The sequence below is a fragment of the Osmerus eperlanus genome, chromosome 8, assembly GCF_963692335.1.
Source record: "Osmerus eperlanus chromosome 8, fOsmEpe2.1, whole genome shotgun sequence".
NCBI lineage: Eukaryota > Metazoa > Chordata > Actinopteri > Osmeriformes > Osmeridae > Osmerus > Osmerus eperlanus.
The window spans coordinates 9,987,563-10,014,765 of NC_085025.1; the positions used below are offsets into that span (position 1 = coordinate 9,987,563).

The window sequence follows — 27,203 nt, forward strand, 5'->3', positions numbered from 1 at the left end:
CCTACCTTTCACACTTGCTCACATGACAGTATTCTGAACCCAAGAGAGATGTTGTTTTCGGTCTGGTCACACTCTAACATGGGTAAATGATTATTAATGTGGTTCATAATTTAAATCCAGTGTTAACATGAACATTCAGAAAAGAAGGAAACGAGAAACACAGAAGAAGAAATGGAGATCCAGAGAGATGGGAATGCACTGCACACACACACATACACACACACTTACACTCACACTCACACTCACAAAGGCCACATGCTTATTCCCTTGGCTGCAATAGAGGCTGAATTTAAAGCAGACATCTCTCTTCAAGGTAGTGATGATTCATTACGTGTGACAGTGTGTGTGCGTAGGGGGGGTGGGTGGGTGGGGTGGGGGGGACTTCCACAGGGTGTGCTGCAGCTGCTGAGTCACACAAGCCCGCCCCAATCCCCCCCCCCCCCCCCAGGCCACATACAAAAACACCCATGCACAGCCACATACATGCGCACTAACACTGCAGCAAATTCACACAGCAGCGAGTGTGAGGCTTCGCTTTCGTAAAGAGCCAGAAGGCAGAGTGTCATCCGCATATGGTGAGGTGCAAGAGGAAAACAGGGGGTGGAGGGATGCCGAAAATTCCAGAGGAACAGGGTGGGGGCGGGTCTTAAGTGTGTGTGTGTGTGGGGGGTCTCCTACCTCATTGATGAGGAACTGCAGCTGGATGACGGCTGCTCCGCTCTCATGCTGACAGTAGCACTCCACACCTGGGCGACCGAACCTGAGGAGGCCTCTGTCAAGGAATACAGCGAAGGACTGGAGGACAGAAAAAGATGTGTGTGCGTGCGTGCATGTGTGTGTGTCACAGAGAGGTTAGTCTCCTCTCCTGTCACACAGCCCCAGGGGGTCAAAGGTCAGCAGCACCGCCAGCGTGTACTGTGGAAATGTCACGACATCAATTCCCTCCCCTGAGGGAGAGAACTGGCCTCATCCAGCCTGACCTTTGTGTGGCAGTCCTACAGGGTTCACCTCCTCTGGAACACAGGGGCCTTTGGGGCGCACTGGGTCCCTTTCCTCTCACACCTTGAGGGCCCGGGGCCAGACCAATACACTTCAACTGCTGCCTGCCATCAGTGGGGGGAAAAAAGATACTATTGCCATGTGCAAAACACATACACACACACACAAACGCACACATTCCCAATGCATACGCACGCAGTCAGGCTCAGAAGCCAGTGGCTTATGGAGAGACAGGGTAAGACATGGTATAGGACGACAGAGAAATCAAAGGAGGCTGCAAGGAGAGGAGGACCAACAGAGGTCGAGAGAGAGAAGGAACGTCCGACGGAGAGGAGACAGAGATCAAACGCTTCCTCGACTGAATGTCGGCATGCGGGCTCCTGCTCGTGATGGGCGTTCCTCACTGCCTTGACTCCTGATCAGGCGGGAAGTGCTGGAGGTCAGCTCCTCTGAGGGGGAACCCAAGAGGCGTGACGCCCCTCCGCCAGAGAGACGCCACCACCACCAGGAAAGCCAGCCGGGTCTCTGTTCCTCACGAGCGCGTGAGCAGGGTTCACATATGTACACTTAGAAGGCGTACTCGGGCGCAGCCTAAGTGCGGCAGGAGATACTTGTGCGGCCGCCGACTTGATGCATTTAGCCACATGTTCACACACATACGCATGCGTGCCCGCAATCATACGCAGACACATACTGTGCTAACACACACACACACACAGCCACACACACACAGTGAAGCCTTTGTCGATGGAGCTCTGTCCAGTGATGTGGACGAGGAGTGATTTAATTGAAAACTAATTTAGTAGGTTGCCTGGCAACAAAATCTTTCCGAGGCTGAATTAAGGATGGATTTAAGGTTGTGCTGTTTGAACCGCCCTTTTTGCCGTTTCTCTTTAAACGAAGGACGTCCCAAATGCATATTATCGACAAGCATGCAGACACAGCTTCATAAAAACAGTTCCCTGGACAATGCCTTCAAACCGTGTTCCCAGAAAAAACACACTGGCTTTTAACATTTTCTACCGGTGCCTGGAGCCTAATTTAAAATGTCTAACAAAACATTTCATCCGTCTAGCATGATTCAGGGCTTAGCGTCTACTTTTCATTCCGGAAGGAACCAATTTCATTACAAGGGGGTGTACTCCATCCCTAAAGTACCACCTAACCCAGGTGATACTGAGGAAAAAGCTTAATATGGAAAATGTCAAAACTGATATGCTTCGTAAGGTGATTAAGCCCCAGTTTTGCTGTGGATTTAACCCCTGGTGTGTTCAGCGGCTGCAGGAACAAGATGTTTCAGTCATCGAGGTTGATGACAACATCAGTTTGTCCCCTGTGTTGTTTATCCCCACAGTATGCTACTGTCCCTGGCGCCACTACTGGCTGAGACTCCAATAATGGACAAACTGGCCGGAGGGGAGATATGAGAGTGAGAGAGTGAGAGAGAGGAGGAGGGAGAGAAGGGAAGAGGGAGAGAGGAACAGAGAGAGTAAGAGAAGAGAGAAAGGGAGGGAGGGAAGTAAAAAACTGGGTCATCTCCTCAGTCTTGTCATGTCAGATGAAACTTTCAAAAGCTGACCTCAAAGTTGTCGACAGGAACTGTATTTTGTGACGTTCACGTACTCTCTCATGTGGCCCACGGCCTCTCTTGCATGCACACAGCCCTGCCACCAACAAAGTGAACTTGTCACAGCAAACTTGTCTCCACTCAAGAGCAACAGAGGGACAATTACGAAGACAATACAACCCAGGGAAAGCTCTTAGTTGGCCCTTGCCCCCCCCCCCCCCCTTGCCCCCCCCCTCCCCCATCTCATCACAGCGAGGCTCAACGCCCACCCGACAGCAACGGAGGAAAGTGTGATGGATCTACACTGTCTGATTGTGTCACACACAAGGCGCCAGAGAGACAGACGGTGTGTGTGTGAGAGAGAAAGGGCGAGAGGGGGAGAAAGAGATGGCGAGCGTGAGAAAGAGAGAGAGGGGGGGGGGGGAGAGAGGTGTGCAGCAAGTGAAAGAGGGACGTATGTGCGTGGTGGAGGGAGAGATGGAGGGAGAGATGGAGGGAGCCAGAAAGGCTGGGAGCGCGGAGAGCCACGACGCCAGGCCTGGTGTGACGTCAACGCTGCCCAGTCATTCAGCCTGGCAGCCCGGAGGGATCAGGGGGGGAGGGAAGTGGGGGGAGGGAGAGAGAAAGCAAAGAAGTAGGCATACAGTGGCCCTGGAAAAGAGGAGAGTACAGCAGGCAGAGAGAAGAGAGTTGGAGAGAGAGAAGAAAAGGCAAACATCTACATGTAGGCTGGTCCTATGTATCGGCTGTGAGAGAGGGAGGGAGGCATGGAGGGAGGGAAGTGATGAGTAGGCGTGTCCATACTGACTAAGGGATGCTATGCTTTCATCTGCATAGGCAAAAATATGTTAGGCAGCTAGCTAACTCAGACTATAGGTACCTAGGTAGGTAGGTAGTCAGCTAGGTAGGTAACTACAGTGTGTAGGTGGGTAGGTAGTTAGGTAGGTAGGTAGGTAGCTACAGCAAGTAGGTAAATTGTTTTGCACTGTAGGTAGCTAGCTACCCAGGTCGGAAAGTGTCTAAGTAGGTAGGTATGGTACAGTAAGTCGGTGCATAGGTAGGTAAGTAACTATAGCTAGCTAGTTGGTACAAGTTAGGTAAGTTGTAGGTATGGGCATATCAAGATATCGGTAAAATAATCTTCCCCTCCTTAGTAGGTATGTAGGTAAGTAGAGAGCTCAGTGCCTTAGCTGGGGGTTGTATAGAGACATCAGGCAGTAAGAGCTACAGGGCTCTAGTATCAGAGCTTAAATCACCTATGCGTCTAGCTACCCTTTCAAACCACTGCTTCAAAGTCAGGCATGCATGCAAGCACACACACACTCAAACACACATGCACACACGCTCACACACACGCTCACACACACACACACACACAAACAAACACACAAACAATCACACACACACACACACGTGTATCCCGGAGCAGTGATTCATTTGTCTAACACAGCGGCTGTATAAATAATCTCCTGTGACACATTTGATTTATTATGCAGCCAAACAATTAAAGTTGCCTTGGCCACTGTATGTATGCGTGCGTGTGCGTGCGTGTCACTGCTTCAGCTACAGAGCCTCATCTTGGGCGACCATGTAGCTTCCCCCCAGAAGCCCTGTTAAAGACTCTCTCATTCCCTCCTCCCACACGGCCATCATCTTGACAATGGCCATTTGCTGTGCCACGCAGTTCAACAACGTGATCATCCAGGCGTGTGTGTGTGTGTGTGTGTGTGTGTGTGTGTGTGTGTGAGAGAGAGTGTGTGCTTGAGAGAGAGCGCGTAATCCACGAGTTGCATCAAACACACTTCTACGACGGTGTGCGGTGTGAATAGTAATGGAAATGGGGGTTCCAATAGATTTAAAGAACATCGTTTTCCAGATACAATTGAAAGGGTATTGGAGTACTCTCTAAATGACAGCCTATGCTTGCTTACCCAAATGGATATTGCAGACTAAAAAACATCACAGATATCACACACATTATACTAAGAAAGGCTAGAATACCAGAAAAGGACAAACTCCCAACCAACATCTTAACTCTCTTGTTCAGAAGGGCCAGAACGCGATGGATACTTTGCTGACACATCCCATCACCTCTAAACCAACAAGGGCCAAAGGCTAAGAGACTCCAGGTCAGTTCGGCATGGGGCCACTGTGAGAAGTGGGCCCTGTGTGCAGTACAAAGTCTTCCCCACTGCATCGGTGGCTCAGAGTGTTTGGTTCCTGGAGTCAGGCCAGATCTGCCTAGTAGCTGAAGCTTAATAACCCCATGTAGCCAACGTCTAATTATAGCAGGACAATCCACCACTCAGTTACAGTATAGGGCCGCCCTGGGACGTATAACTAAAAGATAGAGAGAAGTAGAGAGAGAAAGATGGAGGGAGAGAACTGGGGATAGAAAAGGCAAATCAGCAGAATTGCTTGTGGCTGAACCCTTCAAGGAAATCGTGCTGTGCCTACAAAGAGGGAGAGTACGGAAGAAAGAGAAGAAGGGAGAGAGGGTAAGAAAGAGGGAGAAATAGAAAGTGTGGAAAAAGGAGAGATGCATTAAAGATCAAAATCAGAGCAAGATGGAGGGGATATTGAAAAGTGGAGTGAGAGAGAGAGAGAGAGAGAGAGAGAGAGAGAGAGAGAGAGAGAGAGAGAGAGAGAGAGAGAGAGAGAGAGAGAGCGCAAAAGAGTGAGAGAGAGTGAGAGTGCGAACGCAAAACGAGAGACAGAAAAGGAGCAAGAAGGAGAGAGAGGAGAGTGAGGAGAAAGAGCAAGGGCAATGGAACCAGGAGACGACACAACAGCGCTTTAACAGAATATTCACGTAGTATTCATCGTCCAGGGTTTAGTCCCCATCTATTATACATGTACTGGGTCCCCCCCAGCCACACCCTTGGCCCCCAGCCCCGGGCTCACTGTAGAAGAGCAGAGCAGCATTACAGCCCTCCTGTCATTCCCTGCTGGCCAATTACACCATCACCTCCTCAACCCGTCAGACAGTTCAGATAGCTAATCAGCTGGGCACGCTTTTTACCTGGGCCACCATTGTAGGTCAAGTCATACGGGCTCACGATACACCTAATATATGACATGTAGAGTTACAGTGTTGTTTATACCTATAAGCTGCTGTCCCTCTACGGTACTAGGCCACGAAGTAAAGTCAGACAGCTACAGTAAAACATTCAAACGCTAATGTCTAGCACATTACTCTACCGCTCCCTATGGTGGCGTCGTGCGCAAGTCAGGCTACAGCAGGAACGGATGCACAAAAATGCGATCGTCTGTCATCCACGCGCACCCTCTCTCATCGGATTTCCCGTATCGAACGCACACCCGCTTTGAACGGATAAACACGATCGATCAGCCATGTGACTGGGCCAGCGAGGGGCCAGCTTATCACTGACGCCGAGGGGAGCAGGGAAGGAAGCACATCCCACCCATCAACATCTGATTCATGTCAATATTAAAACATGGTGGTCCCGAGTTACAGATCCTAAACCGTGAAAAAGTAGGGAGAGAGAAGGTGGAACGGGGGGGGGGGGGGGGGGGGGGTAAAGGTAACTGTCAACCTCTATATGCTGAGATCTATTATGCATGCAGAGTTTATTAGACAACCTTTTATCTCGCGCAGGCCTTCACAGACCCCCCCCCCCCCCCTCTGTGCTGTTGTGCGACAGAGGACAGGAGAGAGTGAAAGAGAGAGAGACACAGAGAGAGAGAGAGAGAGAGAGAGAGAGAGAGAGAGAGAGAGAGAGAGAGAGAGAGAGAGAGAGAGAGAGAGAGAGAGAGAGAGAGAGAGAGAGAGAGAGAGAGAGAGAGAGAGAGAAGGGGATACAGTTAAGAGACGTCGGTTCAAATAAAAACAGCATTTTTGCCTTTACAGAGACGGGATGAGGGCTAAGCACAAAAGAGAGGAAGAGAGGAAGGAAGACACAGGGCCCCGTATGACTAAATGAATCTGACTGGCTCTTGAATAATGAATGTGGCAAGCTGGGAGCCGGCACACACACTTAGTTGGCTTAATATTTTACACTTTGGAAGCAGAGAGAGGGAGAGAGAACACCGTTTATCGTGGTTGTACGTTAACCTTGAGATACAACAGTGTCAACTCAGCTCCTCCTCTGACGCACAGTCGGCTGACCGACGGGCACACACAAACACATGCAGAAACACGGTCGGTCATATTTCAAGAACATGTATCTGTTCTCATGAATATTCATCACAGATTGCTGTATTTTCTTTGATTCCCTCTTTCTGTCTTTGTCTCACACAAACATACACACACACACACACACACCTACATATACACGCCCTACCAAATATCACACTGAGCCATAGAAAGACAGAGAATAGTGGGAGGAACAGAGGGAGCTGGTAACTGAATGGAGACTCTTGTCCACAACAACAGACAGCAGGACTGTGCCCCCCCCCTCCTCCCCCCCCCTCCCTTTTCTCCCCCTCCTATCTCTCTGGCGCGGGCATCAAACGCTCCCCTAACAGGTAGAGCCACAGGAGGGGAGTGTGGCCGCTGACCCAGAAGCCCTTGCAGCATGCCAACTCAGTGCCTCTTGCTCAGGACACAGCTCCTGTGAGGAGTCGGCGACACCACCCAAAGCTCCGTACAGTAGGTGTGTGCATGCGTGTGTGTGTGCGTGCGTGCGTGTGTTCGTGCCATTCCAAACCTATCCCCGTCGGAAAACCGGAGGGATGGCAAAAGCTCTCATTGACAGAGAGACGAGGGCAGGGATTCTCTGTCATAGCAGAGTGGACCCCGATCGACCATCTGCAAAGCGCGCGTGTGTGTCTTATCAAGCGGAACACATTGGAAACCTTTGTGTGTCCCTCCTCTGAACACCAGAGACCTTGTTCCCCTGTGTCTGGCCTTCCTTCCCCCAGATCAAATGCAACAAAGACACAAATACACAAGAACCACTCACACACACATAGGGGGGAGAGCCTTAGGGCTCTGGAGAGTGTGTGTGTGCGCGTGTGTGTGTGTGTGTGTGTAAACTATATAGGGTGTGTGACTGTGGGTTAACTCAGGTGACGCATTAGAATGGATTAAGTGATTCCGAACTCCAAAGAGGAAGTCATTCCCTCTGAACGGGGGATTAATAAAAAGCACACCCACACAGTACACACAACCCCACCCTCCAGATACACAATCACACACACACAACCCCACTCTCCAGATACACAATCACACACACATAACCCCACCCTCCAGATACACAATCACACACACACAACCCCACTCTCCAGATACACAATCACACACACATAACCCCCTCCAGATACACAATCACACACACACAACCCCACTCTCCAGATACACAATCACACACACATAACCCCACCCTCCAGATACACAATCACACACACACAACCCCACTCTCCAGATACACAATCACACACACATAACCCCACCCTCCAGATACACAATCACACACACACAACCCCACTCTCCAGATACACAATCACACACACATAACCCCACTCTCCAGATACACAATCACACACACACAACCCCACTCTCCAGATACACAATCACACACACATAACCCCACTCTCCAGATACACAATCACACACACATAACCCCACTCTCCAGATACACAATCACACACACACAACCCCACTCTCCAGATACACAATCACACACACATAACCCCACCCTCCAGATACACAATCACACACACACATAACCCCACCCTCCAGATACACAATCACACACACATAACCCCACCCTCCAGATAGACAATCACACACACATAACCCCCCCCCTCCCCCTACCGCCCTTGACACACACGCACATATACTGTACATGCACACAACGCTTAACCACGCATAGACACACACACAGAGGCAGATACACAGGTATTAGGCAACTTCCATGAAGCAGATGCTATGACACACACGTCTAAAGCATGATCCGGCGGCACACACACACACCGTATATATATCCCACGGAATTACAGACAGGGCATTAGTTACTTCACATTCAATACAGTACTCCACAGCACTGAGCAGGGAGAGATAGAGAGCGTGAGAGAGAGAGAAGACACATCGAGAGAAAGAAGGAGAGAGAGGGAGAGAGAATCTTTGATCCTTAATACTTACAGTACTGAGTCACTGTGTGGTGTCATGATGCAATAGGGCCTGAAATGTAAAAGCACTAAGTAGTAAAAGGTACTGTAGTCAAACTGGCACACGCACGCACACACGCAGATACTGGGACCACACTGGTGTTCCTGTGTTGGCACATTGTTCACAGTGATTATGTAAGCCAAGAGGATTGTTCCTGTCTATTGTGTGTCTGCGTGTGTGCCGTTTGATGAGGGCCTTAATCATGGGTAAAGAACCCCCCCCCCCCCCCCGCACACGCATACACACATTCAACTGTCTATCAATCCCTTTCTCCCCTGGTCTCTGCATTTATCTTACTCTCGATCTATCTCTTTCCATTTCCCCTCGAATATCTATCTTTTAATCTTTGTCTTTCAGCTTTCTCCTCCCCATTCTGAATTTGATATCTCTCTTTCTCTGTCTCACTCTCTTTCTCTCTCTCTCTATCTCGGCCCTGCTGTGACTAAGACCTTCTCCTGTGAGACATTATCCACCAAGACAAACATGAGGGATTCTGGCCTAAATATATAAACATGCGTGTGTGTTTACATGATGCCTTTGTGTGTGCAAGTGTGTACTTGTGTACGTGTCTGTGTGATGTGTGTGTCGGCCCTGGCCCAACACATCTGCCCTCCCAGAATCCCCTCCTTTCCCTCCGCCCTCATCTAAAATTCCACCCTGACAGTTTGATTGGCTCATCTCTCCAGGGGAGGTGGGGAAACAGAAGGACAAAACCCTCCACTTAGGCGTTGTCGTGGGAACGCAGCGGCCAATGGCAGCGTCCCAGAGGTAAAGTCACATTCTGCATGATTCTCATAGAGTGTTCCGCCGTCCGAGCCTTCACATCGCGTTACCGTCGACATCACCGTTACCGGCAGGCTGAAGGGCGCTTACGGTAAGCCGGGGGAGCGACACAGTGTCCCGGGGAGAGGCCCACAACAAACGGCTTGTTCCCTTCCACTTGATCTACCCGGCGACGGGGACGGAGACATCCAATAACCCAGCCTGAGTTGTGCTCTCCGTGTGACAGTGACTGGGTTAGAGGGCCAGAAGCCAACAGTGGAGGGCTGGCCCTTCTGTTACAGTGCTGTTGCTGTCCTTGAGAGGTGCACCACAAGGTTGTGCGGTTCTTTTTGCCTTTGTCTCGTCTTCTAGAGTGTGGAAAACAAATGTGCGCACCCGCACACACACACCCAGCTGCACAGCCCCCCTACAATGGCCTCGGCCATAAAAAATGCATGGCACTGCAGCAACAGTTTCTAAAAATGAGCCCCTAATCGTTACACACAGAGAACCGCCCGCTGACAGTCGCACGCATGCGCGCGCGCACGCACACTTGCTATGCTTACTTAAGTTGCTTACAGAGCCCAAATGTCAGCCCTTAACAGACATACAGGTGCATAAATAAATAGACAGACAGGCAGACAGCGACAGTTCAGCGTACGTGTCCAGTAACTACACTGGGACCTGGTCGCTTAAACCCTCCTGTTTCAACTCATACTGCAGCCAGGCAGTTATACAGCTATCATTGCCACCACTCTTAATGCGAATGCCACAGGAATGCCAAGCGGCGGACAGGAAGAAGAATCAGGCCGATAGACCCTGATGGAGCCTAGTGGCCCGGTTTGCCTGACATGGTGGAGCACTAAGAAAGCCCTTCCCACACCCACTCCCGCACTTCCTGTTCATCACTCACTCGTTCTCTAATCGCGACGGCAGGAAGGCCGAGCGGGGGGGCTGAGTGAGGGTGTGACCGAGCCATCGACAGCACATTACCTGCTCTCATTGAGACGGACGGAGGAGCGGTTGATGTCGCAAAATGTTAAGTCCTTTGTTGTTCCAGTTCTCACTGAGCGGGAGGAACTTGGGGTCGGAGGGAGGGAGGGGGGGGGGCAAGGTAGTCAGAAGGGGGCAGAGGTAGTAAAGAACAGTACTGCTGCAGTCTCACCACGGTGTTGGACCGCACCGGGAAAAATCCCTTCCTGGTTTCACGACATAACGTTGTTGTTTCAGAGACTCGCGTGCTGGTCGGCGCCAAGCATGTATTACAGACGTATTTATTTGAATTTAAGTCTGTGTTCTGAAGGCACATGGAGAAGGAAGGTGGGGGTGGGGGGGTGAGAGCTGCTCGGCCAAGCACACTGAGCTGGATATGAAGATGTGTGCCCCTACACACACACACACACACACCCAGACCGCCCCGGGAGCCTCACCCTTATCTCTACGCACTAAGTGGGAGCCCTGGGGGACACAGTGCCAGCGTGTGCGTGGGTGAGGTCCCTGACCTGGTCCGGGTTGGGTGGCATTTTGGACGACGATAAGACGGGCAGCCAATAGATAACTCGCCAAAAGATGAAAGCTCCGCCCACGCAACACCGGCCGTCTGACTCAGCCAGCGTCTGGAGACGTCCAGGCCTCATGCCACTCTCACACGCTCACGCTGCTGCACTTATCCTCCATTTCATCCCTCCTTTATTCTTCCTTCTGTTGGCACCACAGGGACTCCCCTGAAAAATTCCCCTGGCTGTTGGAAACCTCGGTGCCTGGTTGGTCGACTGGAATGTTCTAAAACCGCATCGGACTGACTGGACTTTTCTAGAATTCTATGTCTATGTGTCTGGACCATAAAAGAACTCTTTGTCCGGCTGGCTGAACTGATTTGGAGCTCTGCATCTGACAAGCTGGCTGGTTGGCCAGACTGTTCTAAAACTAGCAGGCTAGGCTGTTCTGGGTCTGCGTCTGTCTGTCTGGACTGTTCTAGAATGCTGCGTCTGGATAGCAGGCTAGGCTGTTCTGGGTCTGCGTCTGTCTGTCTGGACTGTTCTAGAATGCTGCGTCTGGATAGCTAGACAATTCTAGAACACACTGTGTTTCCCTCCTGCAGAGATGGATCCCTCCCACTCAGAAGAGGATACTAAGGCAAACAGACACAGTGTTCCATCACCCCCTGCTTGCAAACACACATACAAGTAAATTTTCCCTTGAAGCCCTCCCTTGTCCCCTCTTTCTCTCTCTCTCTCTCTCTCTCTCTCTCTCTCTCTCTCTCTCTCTCTCTCTCTCTCTCTCTACCTCTCCCATTCCACTCCTCTCTTTCAATCTGTTTTTCCAGCCTGCCCTCTTCTATCTCCTTCCCTTGATCCTGCTCGGTCTACTCCCTTGATCCTTTGCTCTCTTCCCTTGTCTCTTTCAGCCCCTGCAGCACATCTCTCTCTCTCTCTCTCTCTCTCTCTCTCTCTCTCTCTCTCTCTCTCTCTCTCTCTCTCTACTTCTCTTTCTCTCCATCCCCCTTCTTTCCGTCCATCCCCTCCGGTCCCCAGTTGTCTCCCGCCCCCTTTGCACCTCCCCCACTCCCGCATTTGACATCACAACATAATCCGCATTCTGGCTCAATCAGACGGAAAAGCACAAACAGACCCGCGGCCGTTCACATTCCCACTCAGGTCCACCCATGGGGGGGGGGGAGGGGGGGGGAGGGGGGGAGGGGCGCTTTGCATGACAGCCATGTGGCGAGGCATTAAAGACTGAGTCATCTCGCCGTGCTACACGTGTGTGTGCTCTTGCCATGGGCGCCACATGTAATGTCACCATGGCCTATGAAAGATGAGCAACAGGAGCAAAGCACAGCTGGGAGTGAACACACCACCATGTCTGACGAAGCAGCCGTGATGAACCCATCCCTGGTTCCTGAAGACAGTAGGACACCGTGTATCTAAGTTGTATAAAGGTAATGCCATGTTTATCCACCCGTGATTGTAATTGCAGAGGGACAAGAATGTGATGCGGGCCTGTGTTGTTTCTGTGGGTTTAACAGGACAAACATATAGGCCTGAGAGGCTTGCTGTGGGGTGCAGAAGCAAACATAGGGTTAGGTTGTGACAGCATCAGGGTTAGGTTGTGACAGCATCAGAGTTAGAATTAGGTTGTGACAGCATCAGGGTTAGGTTGTGACAGCATCAGGGTTAGGTTGTGACAGCATCAGGTTTAGGGTTAGGTTGTGACAGCATCAGGTTTAGGGTTAGGTTGTGACAGCATCAGGGTTAGGGTTAGGTTGTGACACCATCAGGGTTAGGTTCTGACAGCATCAGGGTTAGGTTCTGACAGCATCAGGGTTAGGTTGTGACAGCATCTGGGTTAGGTTCTGACAGCATCAGGGTTAGGTTGTGACAGCATCAGGGTTAGGTTGTGACAGCATCAGGGTTAGGTTGTGACAGCATCAGGGTTAGGTTGTGACAGCATCAGGGTTAGGTTGTGACAGCATCAGGGTTAGGTTGTGACAGCATCAGGGTTAGGTTGTGACAGCATCAGGGTTAGGTTGTGACAGCATCAGGGTTAGGTTGTGACAGCATCAGGGTTAGGTTCTGACAGCATCAGGGTTAGGTTGTGACAGCATCAGGGTTAGGTTGTGACAGCATCAGGGTGTGCTGTCTGGCATACGTGGGCAGAGAACAGGGGTTCCTCTTGGCGACAATGTTTTTCAAGTCGCCGGACAGAGCGTCACAGATGAGACTGCTTCACATTGAGAGAATCAGAATCCTCTGTTTTGATACAGAATGCCGGCCATCAGGAAGACAGGCATCATGGAAATGCCCCCCCCCTCTCATTTTCCAAAGAAGTAACAGCACAAATATACCTGACTTGTATCTGTTCTGGTTGCCGCTAGAAACTGGGTAACAGGTTTAACAGGTTCAAAACAATCCCAAATGATCAATTCTGTCAGTGTTGCATAACTTTCCATTTTGTGTCTACCTTGTGCATTGGGCATTACTTAGCTGGATGGAGAAAGGTATGAATCTCATAGAGAATCAAGCAGGGAGGGGTGGAAAGAGAGAGAGACCGAGAGATATAGAAAAAAAGAAAAGAAAGATTTCGAAGGACAGAGAGGGAGGGATAAAAAAGAGAGAGAGAGAGAGCGGAAGCAAGAGAAAGAGGGAGACGTAAAAGGTTTCAGTTCAGAGCGCACATTTGCTATTCGGCACACACCGTGACGCCTCCAATGCTTCAAACAGGAAATGTTGAGCAGGTTCAGCCGTATCATACATCAAAGATGGGCCTGAAAAACCCAGTAAACCTCACACACCCATCTTTACTACACCACATCGCCATGGTCACCAGGTAAACTTATATTATTAAACAAATGGGGTAATGTGTGACCATTTTTACATTTGATGATTTTACAGCAATTCAAAGTATTTATTTCAAATAATAGTTCCTAAATCTTGCGCATGAGGATCAGGTTGTGGTTCACCCATGGTGTTGTCATGGAAATTACAAAGGATGAGCTTGGTAAACTTCCTGCCTAGGCCTATAGGTGGGCCTATTACAAAATATATTTATTTTAGATTTAAGTATTTGTATGCAAAGACTATACAAGGAATATAGTAATATATTTGGATGAAAGTATGCAGAGATTCTTGTCCTAAAATAGTTTAGGTCAGTGTTGGAATGTTTTGTTCTTAATTACTCAATCTACTTTAAGCAAGAGTATAAAGAATGTTTCCTGATTAAAGTATAGTATCTTAGTGAGATGAACCCAGCTCGCTGTCCTCAATTGGAGAACTGTGAAGCTACATGTCAACAGAAAAGTCTAAATACTATTTAGCATGTGTCGTTAATTTGACTAGTAAGCAAACTGCCTTTGAAAGTGTTGAGGAATCAATTAAGACACCACACAGTGTACAACTACATGCTGCTTTACAGTAGCTAGCTATAGAGTTGCTACAGCAAACAAGCAGAGAAGCTAAGAGTAGCCTGCTTTAAAAGCTTCTCACCTGTTTTATATTTAGCTAGCTATAGCAGCTAGCAAAGCTAAGATAGCATTCTATAAATAGGCTGTGTAGGCTGTGGAGCAGGTGGCAGCAGTACAGTTGGACTTCATAGACTGAAGTACACGTTAGAAGCAATGGTACAAAGAGTAACAAACTCACTGCTAAACCAGTGATACCTGACATCCAATGACACTTGAAACCTTGACCACACACACACAGAGATATTGCTGACAGGTTATCCTTAAAGCCTGTGATGCATGCATGCATTGGTGTGTGTGTGTGTGTGTGTGTGTGTGTGTGTGTGTGTGTGTGTGTGTGTGTGTGTGTATGTGTGTGTGTGTGTGTGTGCGAAAAAGAGAAAATGCCATGTAGCCAGTTCCAAGGTTTCAGCAGACAGAGATAGAGGAGGGTTTTACCAAGGTCATTGCCACACGTAATGTGGCCTCCAGGCGTCTGGTTCACAACACACAGCCTACTTCTCCTGCTAGGAGGTCTTTCATCTTCACACAGGCCCTTGAGTGGCAGGCTAGTTAACCTGCACAAAGTAAATATAGTTTATAGAACAGCTATAAAGAGAGCAATATCAAATGTTTGTCATTTATCCATCTTGACTTTTCTGTTCCGAAGGTAAAGTCTATATCAATTACAGTAAACATGATATTGTCGCATTCTGTGTGGATGCAAGGATATCTAACAACAGGACAAGGCAGTCCATCAAAGGCATGGTCAATTTACAGCCTGTTGACAGTAATAGTGTTGCAGACAGCTAGCCAGTAGCTAGGCACAGAAGAGCAGGCACAGTGACTTTCAAAGAACACTGGCGTGGGCGAAGAGCTGGCTTCATTTGTACGAACCCAAAAGGCACACACACACACAGCTCTTGGGATATTAGTCGATGAACATCCAACCCCCCATAGCCTATACCCTGACCAACCTCGATAGCTTTAAAGCAAAAGACAGATAACAGTGATGAGAAAATACAAATTATTTTATATCAAAGGGAACTAAAAATTATTAAACAACAAACGATGTCCAGGAATGGTAAAGGGTTCGTGATAAGAAGCAGAGTGAGAGAGGGAGAGAGGGAGGTAGAGAGGGAGGGAGAGAGAGAGGTAAAAGGAGAACGAGTGTGCAAAAGAGTAATTGATAGCTTTAACCCATCACAGATGAAGAGGGTGAGGGAGACAAAACGAGTAATAAGTAATACAGAATGAGAGAGAGAAGGAGACATCTAAAGAGGGAGAGAGAGAGAGAGAGAGAGAGAGAGAGAGAGAGAGAGAGAGAGAGAGAGAGAGAGAGAGAGAGAAAGATAAGCTTCATCTAGAAGGGCCCTTAGAGAGCCTATGGAGGTCATATGAAGGGCACTGCATTAAGTGAGTGAACAAACCCTTGTTGACATTTACAACCACTCTCTCGGCCAATCCCCTTCCAGCGCCCCCCAGAGACCATGTCGACATATGTTCCTATGAGGACGGCGACTGATGGGAGTGACAGCTGTGGCTAACCTGCACCACAGCCTGCCGGTGCACAGCTTCCACGGCGACCGCTCGCACAACGTCATTATGGGATAATGACGTTGTGACATCTCTATATTATGAGATGGATCCTACACGACAGTGAGACCGTCGTACGAGGGGATTGCTGAAGGGGAAACGTCAGAGGGACGGGTTCAACCGTTTAGGCACGCGGCCGTCGCTCTGGGAAACCAAACCGTTTGAGGAGTGCGGAAAACGTTTGGGGTTTCACTTTTTAATATTGGTTCCATTTACACGGCGTGATTCCCCCCCCGGATGACTGATGAGGCTGTCACCATGTGACGTGCTGTATCGGTTTCTCTCTGTGCCCACGCCTGCCGTCCCCAGACAGGAGATGACAAGGAGGGTGGCGGGCAGAAGCTCTGTCATCAGAACCACCACCCTTGGGGGCTATTGACTAGCGACTAATATGATACAGTGTGGGTTGTTTGGGGGGAGGAGGGGGAGGGGGGGTGAAGAATCGATAGCCCCGTGGACAAAACCACAGCTCCCCCCCACATGCTGAGTCAGCAGGCCTGGAGAGACCAACCTTTCGTCATGGTGGGCCTCCTGTCCCGGTGTCCCACACTGCTTCAGGGAGACTAAATGCTGCATAATAGATCAGACCATGTCATTATCCACAGCCAGATGCAACCAACAAGTTCTCATCCTTCTGGGGCAAAACCCTAATGACGCCAGCAGAAGCCTTTTGTGAACTATATTGACTCGGAAGGGTTACGGTATGGGTTATGGTTATGGTTAGGGATAGGGTGACATGATGTGACACTAAAACTGACGTCATGGGGTTAGGGTTATGGTTAGAATTAGAGTCCCGTTTTGTGTTGTACTGACGCCATGGGCTACCTTCTGCGTCAAACTTCTTTGTTCTTTACAAGCGGTAATATATGATGCCTTTAGACTGAGACCAGGCTCACAGTAATACAGTCTTGATCTTCACCATCATCATCCTCATTTTTAGCAACATCATTAATATCAGCGGCGATATTTATATGATATCTTTTTCGAACTATTTCTATCCTCACCACCACTGCAGCACTTTCTGTTATTCTACTACTATTCACCACGAACCAAAACAAAATACCAAACTGCCCCAGCTCTACTCCCTGTCCTCTCTCAGGAACTAGCCTCCCCCCTCCAGCCGGGTCCACATGCATGGAAGCTGGTGTTAATTGGAGGCAGAGACCCTGGGATGAGTGCCCGCTAAGCAAGCCTGTGTTGGGGGGCTTCCATCCCCGGCACTGGCCCTGCAGGACTTTGTTTGAAGCCCGGGGGTGATGAGCAGGATCAACGGGCCAGGGACAGCCTTTGATGGAGATTCCCGCTGGCTAAATGACAGCTGCTCTGTCAGCCAGCCTCCAGCAACTAGCCCCAGCCTCCCACCGACTGGTCGCCTCCTGTGGGGGAGCCTGTGTGTGTGGTTGTGTGTGAGTGAGAAAGAGAGCATGGGGTTTAAAAAGTGTGCCTAATGTAAGTGTGTGTTTTCTAGGGTGTGTGTGTATGAGTTTATGTGTGTGTGTGTGTGTTCCTGAGCAGTGTACAGCTACCTGTATCTCACCACACTGCCTCTGTCTACACAGGGCCTGTGTTTACTGTGAGTCAGTCAGGCGCGCTCGGCCGTCTGTTGAGTGTAATTAGTGCACAGGTAGGCGACCTTGCAGGCATCACATAGGCAGCACTGCCTTCCCTTAGCCAGAGCAGTGCACTACTACCCAGCATAGGCCTCACTTGCACCACACAGGGGAGCGAGGAAAAAAAAGGAACCAAGGGTGAGGATAAAGGGTGATAATAGACGGCACTCGATTCAATTTTTGTTTTCAAATGGAGATCTGCTCTTGAAAAACATTACTCGTAAGTTATATCTTAAGCAACTCTCGATATAAATGCTTGTTGTTCTAACAAAAACAATGGGATACCATTCCGTGTATGTCAACCCTCGTGACAACATTACGTTCCAGACTGCAGGCCGATCCACTCCAAGGTTGACACGGTGCCTGGCTCCACTTTTTCTGTTATGTTCTTCAGTTGAGCGTCTGTCTGTTAGCCTTCCGTCAGGTCATCAAGATTTGTTATCATCCAATAACGCCGTTTCTGAGTTAAGAGAGAAGACCGCTCTGCCTCTACCCTGCGATGACTCACTAGCAAAGATGGAGAGAACCGGTGAGTGAGTGTGTGTGCGTGCGTAGGGGTGTGTGGGTGTGTGTGTGTGTGTGTGTGCGTGCGTGGCGAACACTGAGCTTTTTTTCTGAACCAAGACAATATTGAATCTCTCGCTTAAACTTTTCCATTAGTGAACTAGTGAATCAAAAGTGCCCTTTCTGAGTAGAATACCACATGCGCGCACACATGCACACACTCTAACTCACACACAAACACACACACATGCACAGCCATCATTCCTAGCAGAACAAGGGCTCACCAGAGATAAGGGACCGGCAGCCTAGAGTAATAGTCAGAGGTAATTGTACAGTAAATTATTTAACAGGATCCAAGAGGACATCATCCACCACAGACTTCTACGACAGGCCACTCTCATCACCCGACTCCCCAGCTCCCATGTGGCGCTTGTCACTGCTGAAAGACTTTGCTGTTGGCAAGGATGGAGAGGAATAAGGTGGCTGATGTGGTGTGCCTGTCCAACCAGACTCCACTGTGCCCACCTCGGTTGATTACAGGCTGAGATGAGGGTGCTGTTGCTTCAATGTGGGCCGGTTGTGCCTGGTTTATTGGTGGCATCCAATGGAGTTGGTCACTTGGTCTATTGGCCTGACGTTTTGTGAACTCACACACACACACACACACAGGTAAAATTACATTAGTTACATTACATGCGCACACACAAAATTCCTACAAAAACCATACATGAAGCAGCCTTTTCGGAAGGGAGCGTGAGGTCAGGACAGTGAGACAGGGCTGAGAATACATAGAATAAGAGTGGGTCTTGAGTCTAACCAAAAGACCTACCCTCGTCCTACCCAAAAGACCTGACATCTGCCCAGCAACATCACACACACGCACAAATACAGGTGAATCATGGAACTTGGAACATGGTACTTCTCGACTTTGACACACTTTTCCCTCCATTCCCAATCCATGTCCTAGAATCAGAATCAGAATTCGTTTTTTTCGCCATGTATGTTATACAAACACGGAATTTACTGTGGCAGGGAGGTGCAAAACACTAAACATATACAGATCTTAAATGAAGTAAAAGTACAAAAGTTTAAGTATTTCTAAGAACTAAACAATCTAAGAATACAACAATTTAAATATAAAATAAAATATATATAAAAATAAGAATAATGAGCAGCGTGAATGGTCAACATAGTGCAATCGGATACTGAGATAAAGTGGCTTAAGCATACTGAATTGCCATTAGATGGACTTATAATAGTTAAATAAGTGAATGAATAGTGGTCTGACTGTAAGGAGGTTGTTAGGGGATGCGCTCCTCATCCCCAAGGGGACACTGCTGTGCTACTTCCTGCCTGCTCCCTTCCTGGTGCACCCTCCCACCAGGAAATCCTGCCTGCCCGCCCGCCCGGGTGCTAACGCTATAGTGAGCTAGATGCACAGGAAGGAAATGGTTGAGGTTCTTTCCCCCCAGATAGATAGACTGTTATGACCAGGCCCACTTACACACCTGCTCTACAGACATGCTTAAATGCACATTTCGACAGTTACACCACAGTATGTTTGTATGTATGGGTAAACACACAGCACACACACAGAGAGCAGCCTGGCTCCTTCAGTGACTGTTGTCTGATCCAGCCTTCGGTGAGCTGAGCTCTGCCGCATTATGTAACCACACACACAAACACACGCACACAAACACACGCACACACACATACACACAACCCCAGGCAAGGTCTGTACTGCGTAGCGACATCTAAAATTATTAGCTCACAACAAAGTAAGGGAGAGGCTTGGATACAGATTTGAATAGAAACTCAACAGCAAACATAAACATAAAGTGGAACGGGGTGTTCTGAGCTGGAAGAGCAGCAGTGTCTCTGTTTTGCCCTGCAGTTCCCTGCTCTCCTTTGCCCACCCTAACCTTACCCACCCTAACCTTACCCACCCTAACCTTACCCACCCTAACCTTACCCACCCTAACCTTACCCACCCTGGCCTTACCCACCCTAACCTTACCCACCCTAACCTTACCCACCCTAACCTTACCCACCCTAACCTTACCCACCCTAACCTTACCCACCCTGGCCTTACCCACCCTAACCTTACCCACCCTGGCCTTACCCACCCTAACCTTACCCACCCTAACCTTACCCACCCTAACCTTACCCAGTCCAGCCCTACCCAACCCAGCTTGGCCCTGCTCTGCCCAGCCCTGCTAGGGAAGATGGTGGAAGATGGGTAATGGAGCGTCCCTCCAGCAGACATGTCTGGGCCTCAGCTTGAGGCCAGGCCAGGCCAGGCCAGGCAGCACTGGACAGCAGGGCGGCCAGGGACAGCCTGCTCCCCTAGCACAACTATATACACACTGTGCAGCATCAGGAATGTGAACATGCAAACGGTGCAGATTCTATGGCAGCAAATGTACACAAATGTGGGCAATTTCAATGTTTGTAAGCCTGCGTGTCAGTCAGTAGTGAATAGGCGTGTGTCTTTATGTGTTTGTGTGTGTGTGTGTGTGTGTGTGTGTGTGAGTGTGTTTTTGTGTGTATGACCGGCACTTCACGCCTGGTTATGAGATAATCTGGTGGAGCGCCAAGCGACAATTTGAACCATTGATCTGCGTCTGACTGTCTGACTGGGACGGAGGGGTGTGTGTGTGTGTGTGTGTGTGTGTGTGTGTGTGTGTGCGTGGAGGACGGGGGGTGCTGAGTTATGGGGCTACCATCACACCAGCACTGCAGTACAGCATCCCCTACAGGGTACCTACACACCACGCAGGCCAGGAAGAATGGAAGCATGCAAGGAAGGAAGGGTGGAAATGATTCCTCTTTCCATCCTTTCATTACAAAACACACAAATGCTGTCCTACTCACATCAACTGAACCCATAGGAACCAGGCTAACACGGCTGAAGTGCTGGCACAGCAAGACCTCTTTCAGTGGCTCAGGACATTATTCAGATTATGGCCAGGAAAACCTTTGCATTGCAGTAAAGATATGTCTATCATGCAAATCGGTACAAAACAATTGAGAGTGCGTGCAGTTGTGCATATCGGCCTGAGTGGATGACAACACACAGATCAATAAGGCTTCTATTCCTGTGCTGAGGATCAGGAGCTGGGCCTTTCCTGTGCTGAGCTGGATGCTCCAGTCCCTTCTCTCTGTCTCTTTCTTTCCTTCCATCCCTTTCTTTCTTTCTTTCTTCATCCTCCGCCTGCTTCCCCTGTTCCGTCTTCCGCTCTCCCCTCTCCCTCCTTCTCCTGCTCTTTTCTCTCCCTCCTCTCGCTTTCCCATCATATCCCTGCTTCTATCGCTATCCACACTCCGTCTCTCCCCCCTCTCCTCCCTCATTCAATCTCTCTTCCTGCCACCTCCCGTCCCTCTCCTTTCCATCACCTTCGCTCTACCCCACCTATTTCCCCAACCTTCGCTCCTATCGCTCTCCCTCCCTTTTTCCTGCCTCCTCCTCCCCCTCCCTCCCTCCCTCGCGCCCTCTCTTTCCGTCTCGTCCACAGACAGCACCAGAGGGGCTGTGATCTGCGTGGCCCTGGCCAGCATCAGCGACTGGGCAGTTTTAGTGGATCACAAGGGGCGATTCGCTTAAGGCTGTCAGATCAGCTGTCCCCCCCCTCCCCCCCCTCCTCTCATCCTCCCCCTTCTCCTCCTCCTCCTCTTTCCGTCTGCCTCTCCTTTGTCACCTGTCCTACTCGTCTTTTCCCTCTCCTCTCCTCCACCCCTCCCCCTTTTTACTCCTCCTGTCCTTGCCCCTCTCTCCTCCTCATCCTCTCCTCCTCCGCCTCCTCTCCTCCTCCTGTTTTCCTCCTCTCCTCCTTCCCCTCTACCCTGGCATAATTCTCTGGACCGTTCCTCCACGCTGCCAGGCTCAGGCCCTTGATCTGCCACTTCCTGTAATCCTCCACGGGGGGAGAGAGAGTGCAGCCAAAAGCCCCAGCACGCAAACACTCACGCACACACACAAACACACATACTAATAAGAGCTTGCAAGCTGTAGTTGTGCAGCCCTGGCATATAAACATATGGGAGAACACAACCCAGGCCACACAGTTCAGCTCCACCTCGGACACTACATCACCCAGTCACAGCTGAGAGTCCTCACTGCAGCAGTGCTTGCTAGAGAGCTGCATTTATAAAAGCACTACAAGCCTACCAAACCTACCTACGCACGACCCCACTGAGAGAAAATCGATGTATTGTAACACTAATTAGAAATGGCTTCCACTCAAACTCCTGCCTGGCTCACACTGTCTTGGTCCAAGACCGACTGCCTTATCTCTTGGCATGTACCCTGACAACTGTCTGTGCAAGGTGATTGGTCAACTGGCTGTCATTCATCAGCGGGTGATGACATCACCTGCAGTAAGACAAAGAGAGTGACTGATAAATATGGCCCTCTGTTCTGTGGGCTCAGTATCAGGCATCGGCCTCATCAGATTAGACAGGAGGAATGGGACCCCGTCTCCTTCTGGAGGGCTGATCCCAGACAGAGCCCTGAGCAGGGGCGGGCCATGAGCAGGGGCGGGCCTCCACTTCCATCTTCCCCAGGAGAGATTAGAATCCTATCTGATCCAGATCAGTCCCACAGAGCTGGGCAGGTCTGGATTCTAACTCATCTCACGTTGACAAAGTCCCCCACTGCACCAAGGAGGAAGTGACAACACGGATGACTGTGGTCTGATTGGTGAAAGAGGGTGGCCAATGATGCCTTGAATGCTGAGAAGCACGGGGCAACATATCAAGAACGGTGCCGCTCTAAATGTGATTGATAAGGTAGTTAACCAATGGGAGCTGACAAGGGTAACAGGGAACCACTTCAACAGAACAAGGCACACTAAGTAAATACCTAAGGAGTTCAATTTGAACTAGACGGTCTTCAGAGACGCTTAACCCTTGGCAAACCTCAACATTTCACAGATGTTTACCATCCACCATCTTTTGCGGGTTTACTTTGGTCTACAGGAGAAACTTGCTGTTCACGGAGAGACATAGAGCAGAGGAGAGGCCTAGCCGGAGCCGGAGCTGCAACAGTATGTTCTAATGAGCTCCACGGAACGTTTTAGTGACAGTACACACAGGGCCGGTGGGGAGAGGACGTGACGGAGGCCAGCTAGCGGGTGCTCTCTGTAGCTATGGGTTCCCCGCCGTGATGTTCCACCAGCCTGTGTTTCTCACCGCAAGCTGTTGCACTGGCAAACATCTTCTCCTACACCAATCCTTTTGGCAGAACCAGAGAAAGACCATCCTTATCAGCAGTCTGCACATGAAGGTAAAGAAGGAAATGCATCCACTTACCTGCAGGCTGGGCTGGAGAATGTGGAGACGGGCCCCCTCACCTACCACTACCCCTATCCCCACCCCCACAGATACACACCCTATTGGGGATGCCTGGGGAAGTACACCCTTAAGCCAACCGATAGGTTCCCAAACAATAGATATGCAGGGAAAGGATACAGTCTGAGAGCTCCACTCTGGGTTCCAATAGCCAGGATCTTCTGGACCGGGTCAAAGGCCATGGACGATGGCTGATAAGGGAAGCCATGACGGACGGTCTAGGACAGCCAATGAGAGGGTGGCAGGGACATACATTAAGGAAACAGAAAATTGAAATTGAAAATTGAAAAATTTGTATAAGAAGGAATGTAATACTTGAAAGTCAACTGTTGTGGTTAGCCCTCGTGCTGCCTTCGGGTCACATGACCCAAAGGTTCATAATGAACCATCGTTGTGTTTACCCAATTTTACCCAATACAAAAACAAATACAAATAATTTTCTTTTAACCTTTGCAATGTGGGGGGTCTGAGACAGCCCAACGGTTAAAAGAAGAAAATGCTTCACTTTGTTTTTGTATGCGGTAAAGTTGTCGCAAAACGACGGTGGGTCACAATGACTGATGGGTCAGAATGACCCGAAGATAACACAAGGGTTAAGGTTGTGGTATACATGATAAGGCGGGACAGATATATTCGAGACAAAATGTCAAACAATAGAAATGCCTCCAACATATTGAGTAGGCCTACAATACAGTTTATTTTGGAGACACAAATTATGTGTGGTAAAATTGAAAATAATCTCTCTCTCTCACACACACACACACACCTCTCTCTCTCAGTCACACACACACATTCCACTTTCCTCTCTCTCTCTCTCTCTCTCTCTCTCTCTCTCTCTCTCTCTCTCTCACATACACACTCACGCAAACTAACACTCACTCAAGCACATCCACACACACACATTCACACAACCACACACACAGTGAGAGCGGAATGAACAGCATGCGCCGCTCCACTGCACCTGGGATATTGGGATTCAGCAACATCAGAGTAGCAGGCATGTGGTGCACAGACTGGCAACACCAGCCTCTCTCTCTCTCTCTCTCTCTCTCTCTCTCTCTCTCTCTCTCTGTCATTGCATTAGGACTCCGGAAATAAAATACACCAATAAAAACATCGCTTTGGGGCGTTACCCCGGGTACACCACAATATGCACCGCTGTAGGCTATTGCATCAGTCTGTTGGCGGCCGGCAAGTTGTAGATATTTGTTTGCTCTTAGCGGCAGAGCAGAGGGGCTAAATCGTATTACGTAAGGGGCGCTCTCAATTGCAGTCACCTGCTCTACACGCAGTACCACAGTCCGAGAGCATTGCGGGTTAATTACGGTGCAACAAGCGTGGATCTTTGGGTGAATTCTCCCGCCATATCCGCCTGGAACTTAAGCCCAATTACGCACACAGAGAGCTTGCAGCTACAATTGAGCCATTCTCGAAAATATAATCCAGCCAATACTTCTCTTGGCCAAGGCTACATCCCTCACTCAAGTGCTTTTGGCATGTTGTAGGGTAGGACATATCAGCGGGTTACCGTCACAATTATACGCATGCACGTTCTAAGTGGATCCTTTCGCCACGAATATTTTCCTTATGTAATGACACAAATGGGTCTTCATACAGGCGCGCGAACGTGTGCCATCATACAGGCGCGCGAACGTGTGCCACGTATAAGCGACCAGCATCATTTAATACCGGACAATCGTCACCTCGGGAGACTTCTACCCGTCTGCGTCCATACCCTCAAGTGCCACGTCCAATTACTGTGATAGGGAGGTGACGTGAGTTTTGTCGTATGCAATTAAATAATGGTCACACTTTGTAACGTTTATGGCACCGCATCAGACCAATACGTTAACAAGACTAAAATAAGATGTGGAATTTCGCTGAAAGTAAAGAGAGTATCACTGGCACTGAAAATGTAATGCCCAACCATAAATCACGAAAGCATTAGGGAGCCATAGACCCCATGTGTCAAATTTAAATTTGCAGCGGTCTTCCCAGGGAATGCATGCTAGTTTTAAACAGGCTCTGTATGTTTCTCGGCCATGCTGCCTCGTGCACAAAGGAGGGGAGGAAAGGCCTTATCATGTCGAGCCCAGCCTCCCGCGGTGTACAAATCGATGAGGGGATAGGATGTGTGAACTCGAAGGGGCATGTGTGTGTAAACGTGTGTGTGCAAGAGAGAGAGATTAAATGATGGCGCGCAAGAGAGAATCTTGTTGTGTGTGTGTATCGCCTGTGTGTGTGCGTGTGTAAGGGTCTGATGGTAACTGTATCAACCAGCTACGGCCCCAGCCATTGACACGTTAATCCAAACCCAACAGATTATGCAAGAACGTTGTTTAGCCCACCCCCTCGTATGACAGTTCATGTGAAGTGCACATGAGCGATTCATTATAGTATTCCAACATTAGTAAAATCATATAGGACAAACCGATATCCGTACGTTTGAATGAATCAACGTCAAATTGAGATTTTGACTATATCTGCATTGATATCTCCATAACGCACTCGCCATATGCGCATTTTACAGGCAGGGTAGCTTGCCTTGAACACAGAATTGGAAAAGAGAAACAGCACGGCATGTTTTGCCATTTTGTAGAATTAATTCAAAATACAGTAAGGCTAATGCACAAGCGCGTCACCAGGTGCCAAGAAAACGCAGTTAACGTCCAAAACGCTCAGTCTCCGACCACAACGGACCACAACTGAGGGGCGCATGCACTTGCACCGGTATCGAGATTGGAGACTGGGACCAATGCAGTGATAAATAGTGGAAGCACATATGCTACATACGCGCGCGCTCACACTCACACATACATAGGCACACGGACTGTCTGTTATGAGACAGTTATGTTGAGTCGAGCGGCATAATAAAGCACTCTGACTCGCCCACCTTGCAGAGCTGAAAATGCTCGGACTGAAGAGTCTCCTGGATCAAATTGTTCTCTTGCGTCCCCGGTTGGGGAGACTGAGCGGATGAAGACGCCGCTGACAGTCCGTCCAGCACCTTCCTGATGTTGAACTTCTTCATTTTCCCCCAGAAAACACGGCAGTTACGACGAAGGACCACCGATTGAGATCACCCGCAACAGATAAGGGGGGAAAGCCACTCTCGCTCTCTTCTGGTTTCCTCGGTAAATCTCACATTTTATAGCGTGTTTATACCGCAGTCTCCATGGTGAAAACGCTATGCCGCGAACCGCTTGGGTCGGGCTCGTTGAAGCCCAAAATTCGTGTCAATTCCCTATTTATTTGTTGTATTGGTGTGGTGCGTCGGTGTAATTTTCTCAGACTCTGTCCCACTGCGCCTCGGCTGTTCGCTCTCTCTCTCAGTTTCCCTCCCCTCCCCTCTGCTCTCCGCTCAACCAACGCGGAAACGTAGCTGCAGCGGTGCTCCTGCGCTTTCGGACCCGGATGTTTGATTGAAGCGCCACAGCTCCCGTTACTTTCGTCTCTCCCCTTCTCTACCCCTGCAACAGAGTATCTCTCTGTCTCTTCTTTTTCTTCTTTCTCTCACTCTCTATCCCTCCCTCTCGTATTCCGCTCTCTCTCGCTCTCTCTCACACACACACACACATACACACTCACGCAAACTAACACTCACTCAAGCACATCCACACACACACATTCACACAACCACACACACAGTGAGAGCGGAATGAACAGCATGCGCCGCTCCACTGCACCTGGGATATTGGGATTCAGCAACATCAGAGTAGCAGGCATGTGGTGCCAGCCAGCTAG

The 27,203-nt window shown here is 49.5% G+C and overlaps 1 protein-coding gene across 3 annotated transcripts in view; it reads right to left on the reverse strand.

Annotated features, from left to right (window-relative positions):
- Positions 1–26,924, reverse strand: part of LOC134024622 (syntaxin-binding protein 5-like) — a 71,132-nt gene extending 44,208 nt beyond the window's left edge. For all 3 annotated transcript variants that reach the window (XM_062467189.1, XM_062467188.1, XM_062467187.1), the window contains exons 1-3: positions 26,353–26,924; positions 23,580–23,677; positions 679–760 (exon numbers count right to left, since the gene is read on the reverse strand). In XM_062467189.1, the coding sequence (XP_062323173.1) occupies positions 679–760; positions 23,580–23,677; positions 26,353–26,490 (318 nt within the window). In that variant the 5' untranslated portion in view covers positions 26,491–26,924. The remainder of the gene's footprint in view (positions 1–678; positions 761–23,579; positions 23,678–26,352) is intronic.
- Positions 26,925–27,203: the final 279 nt, after the last annotated feature.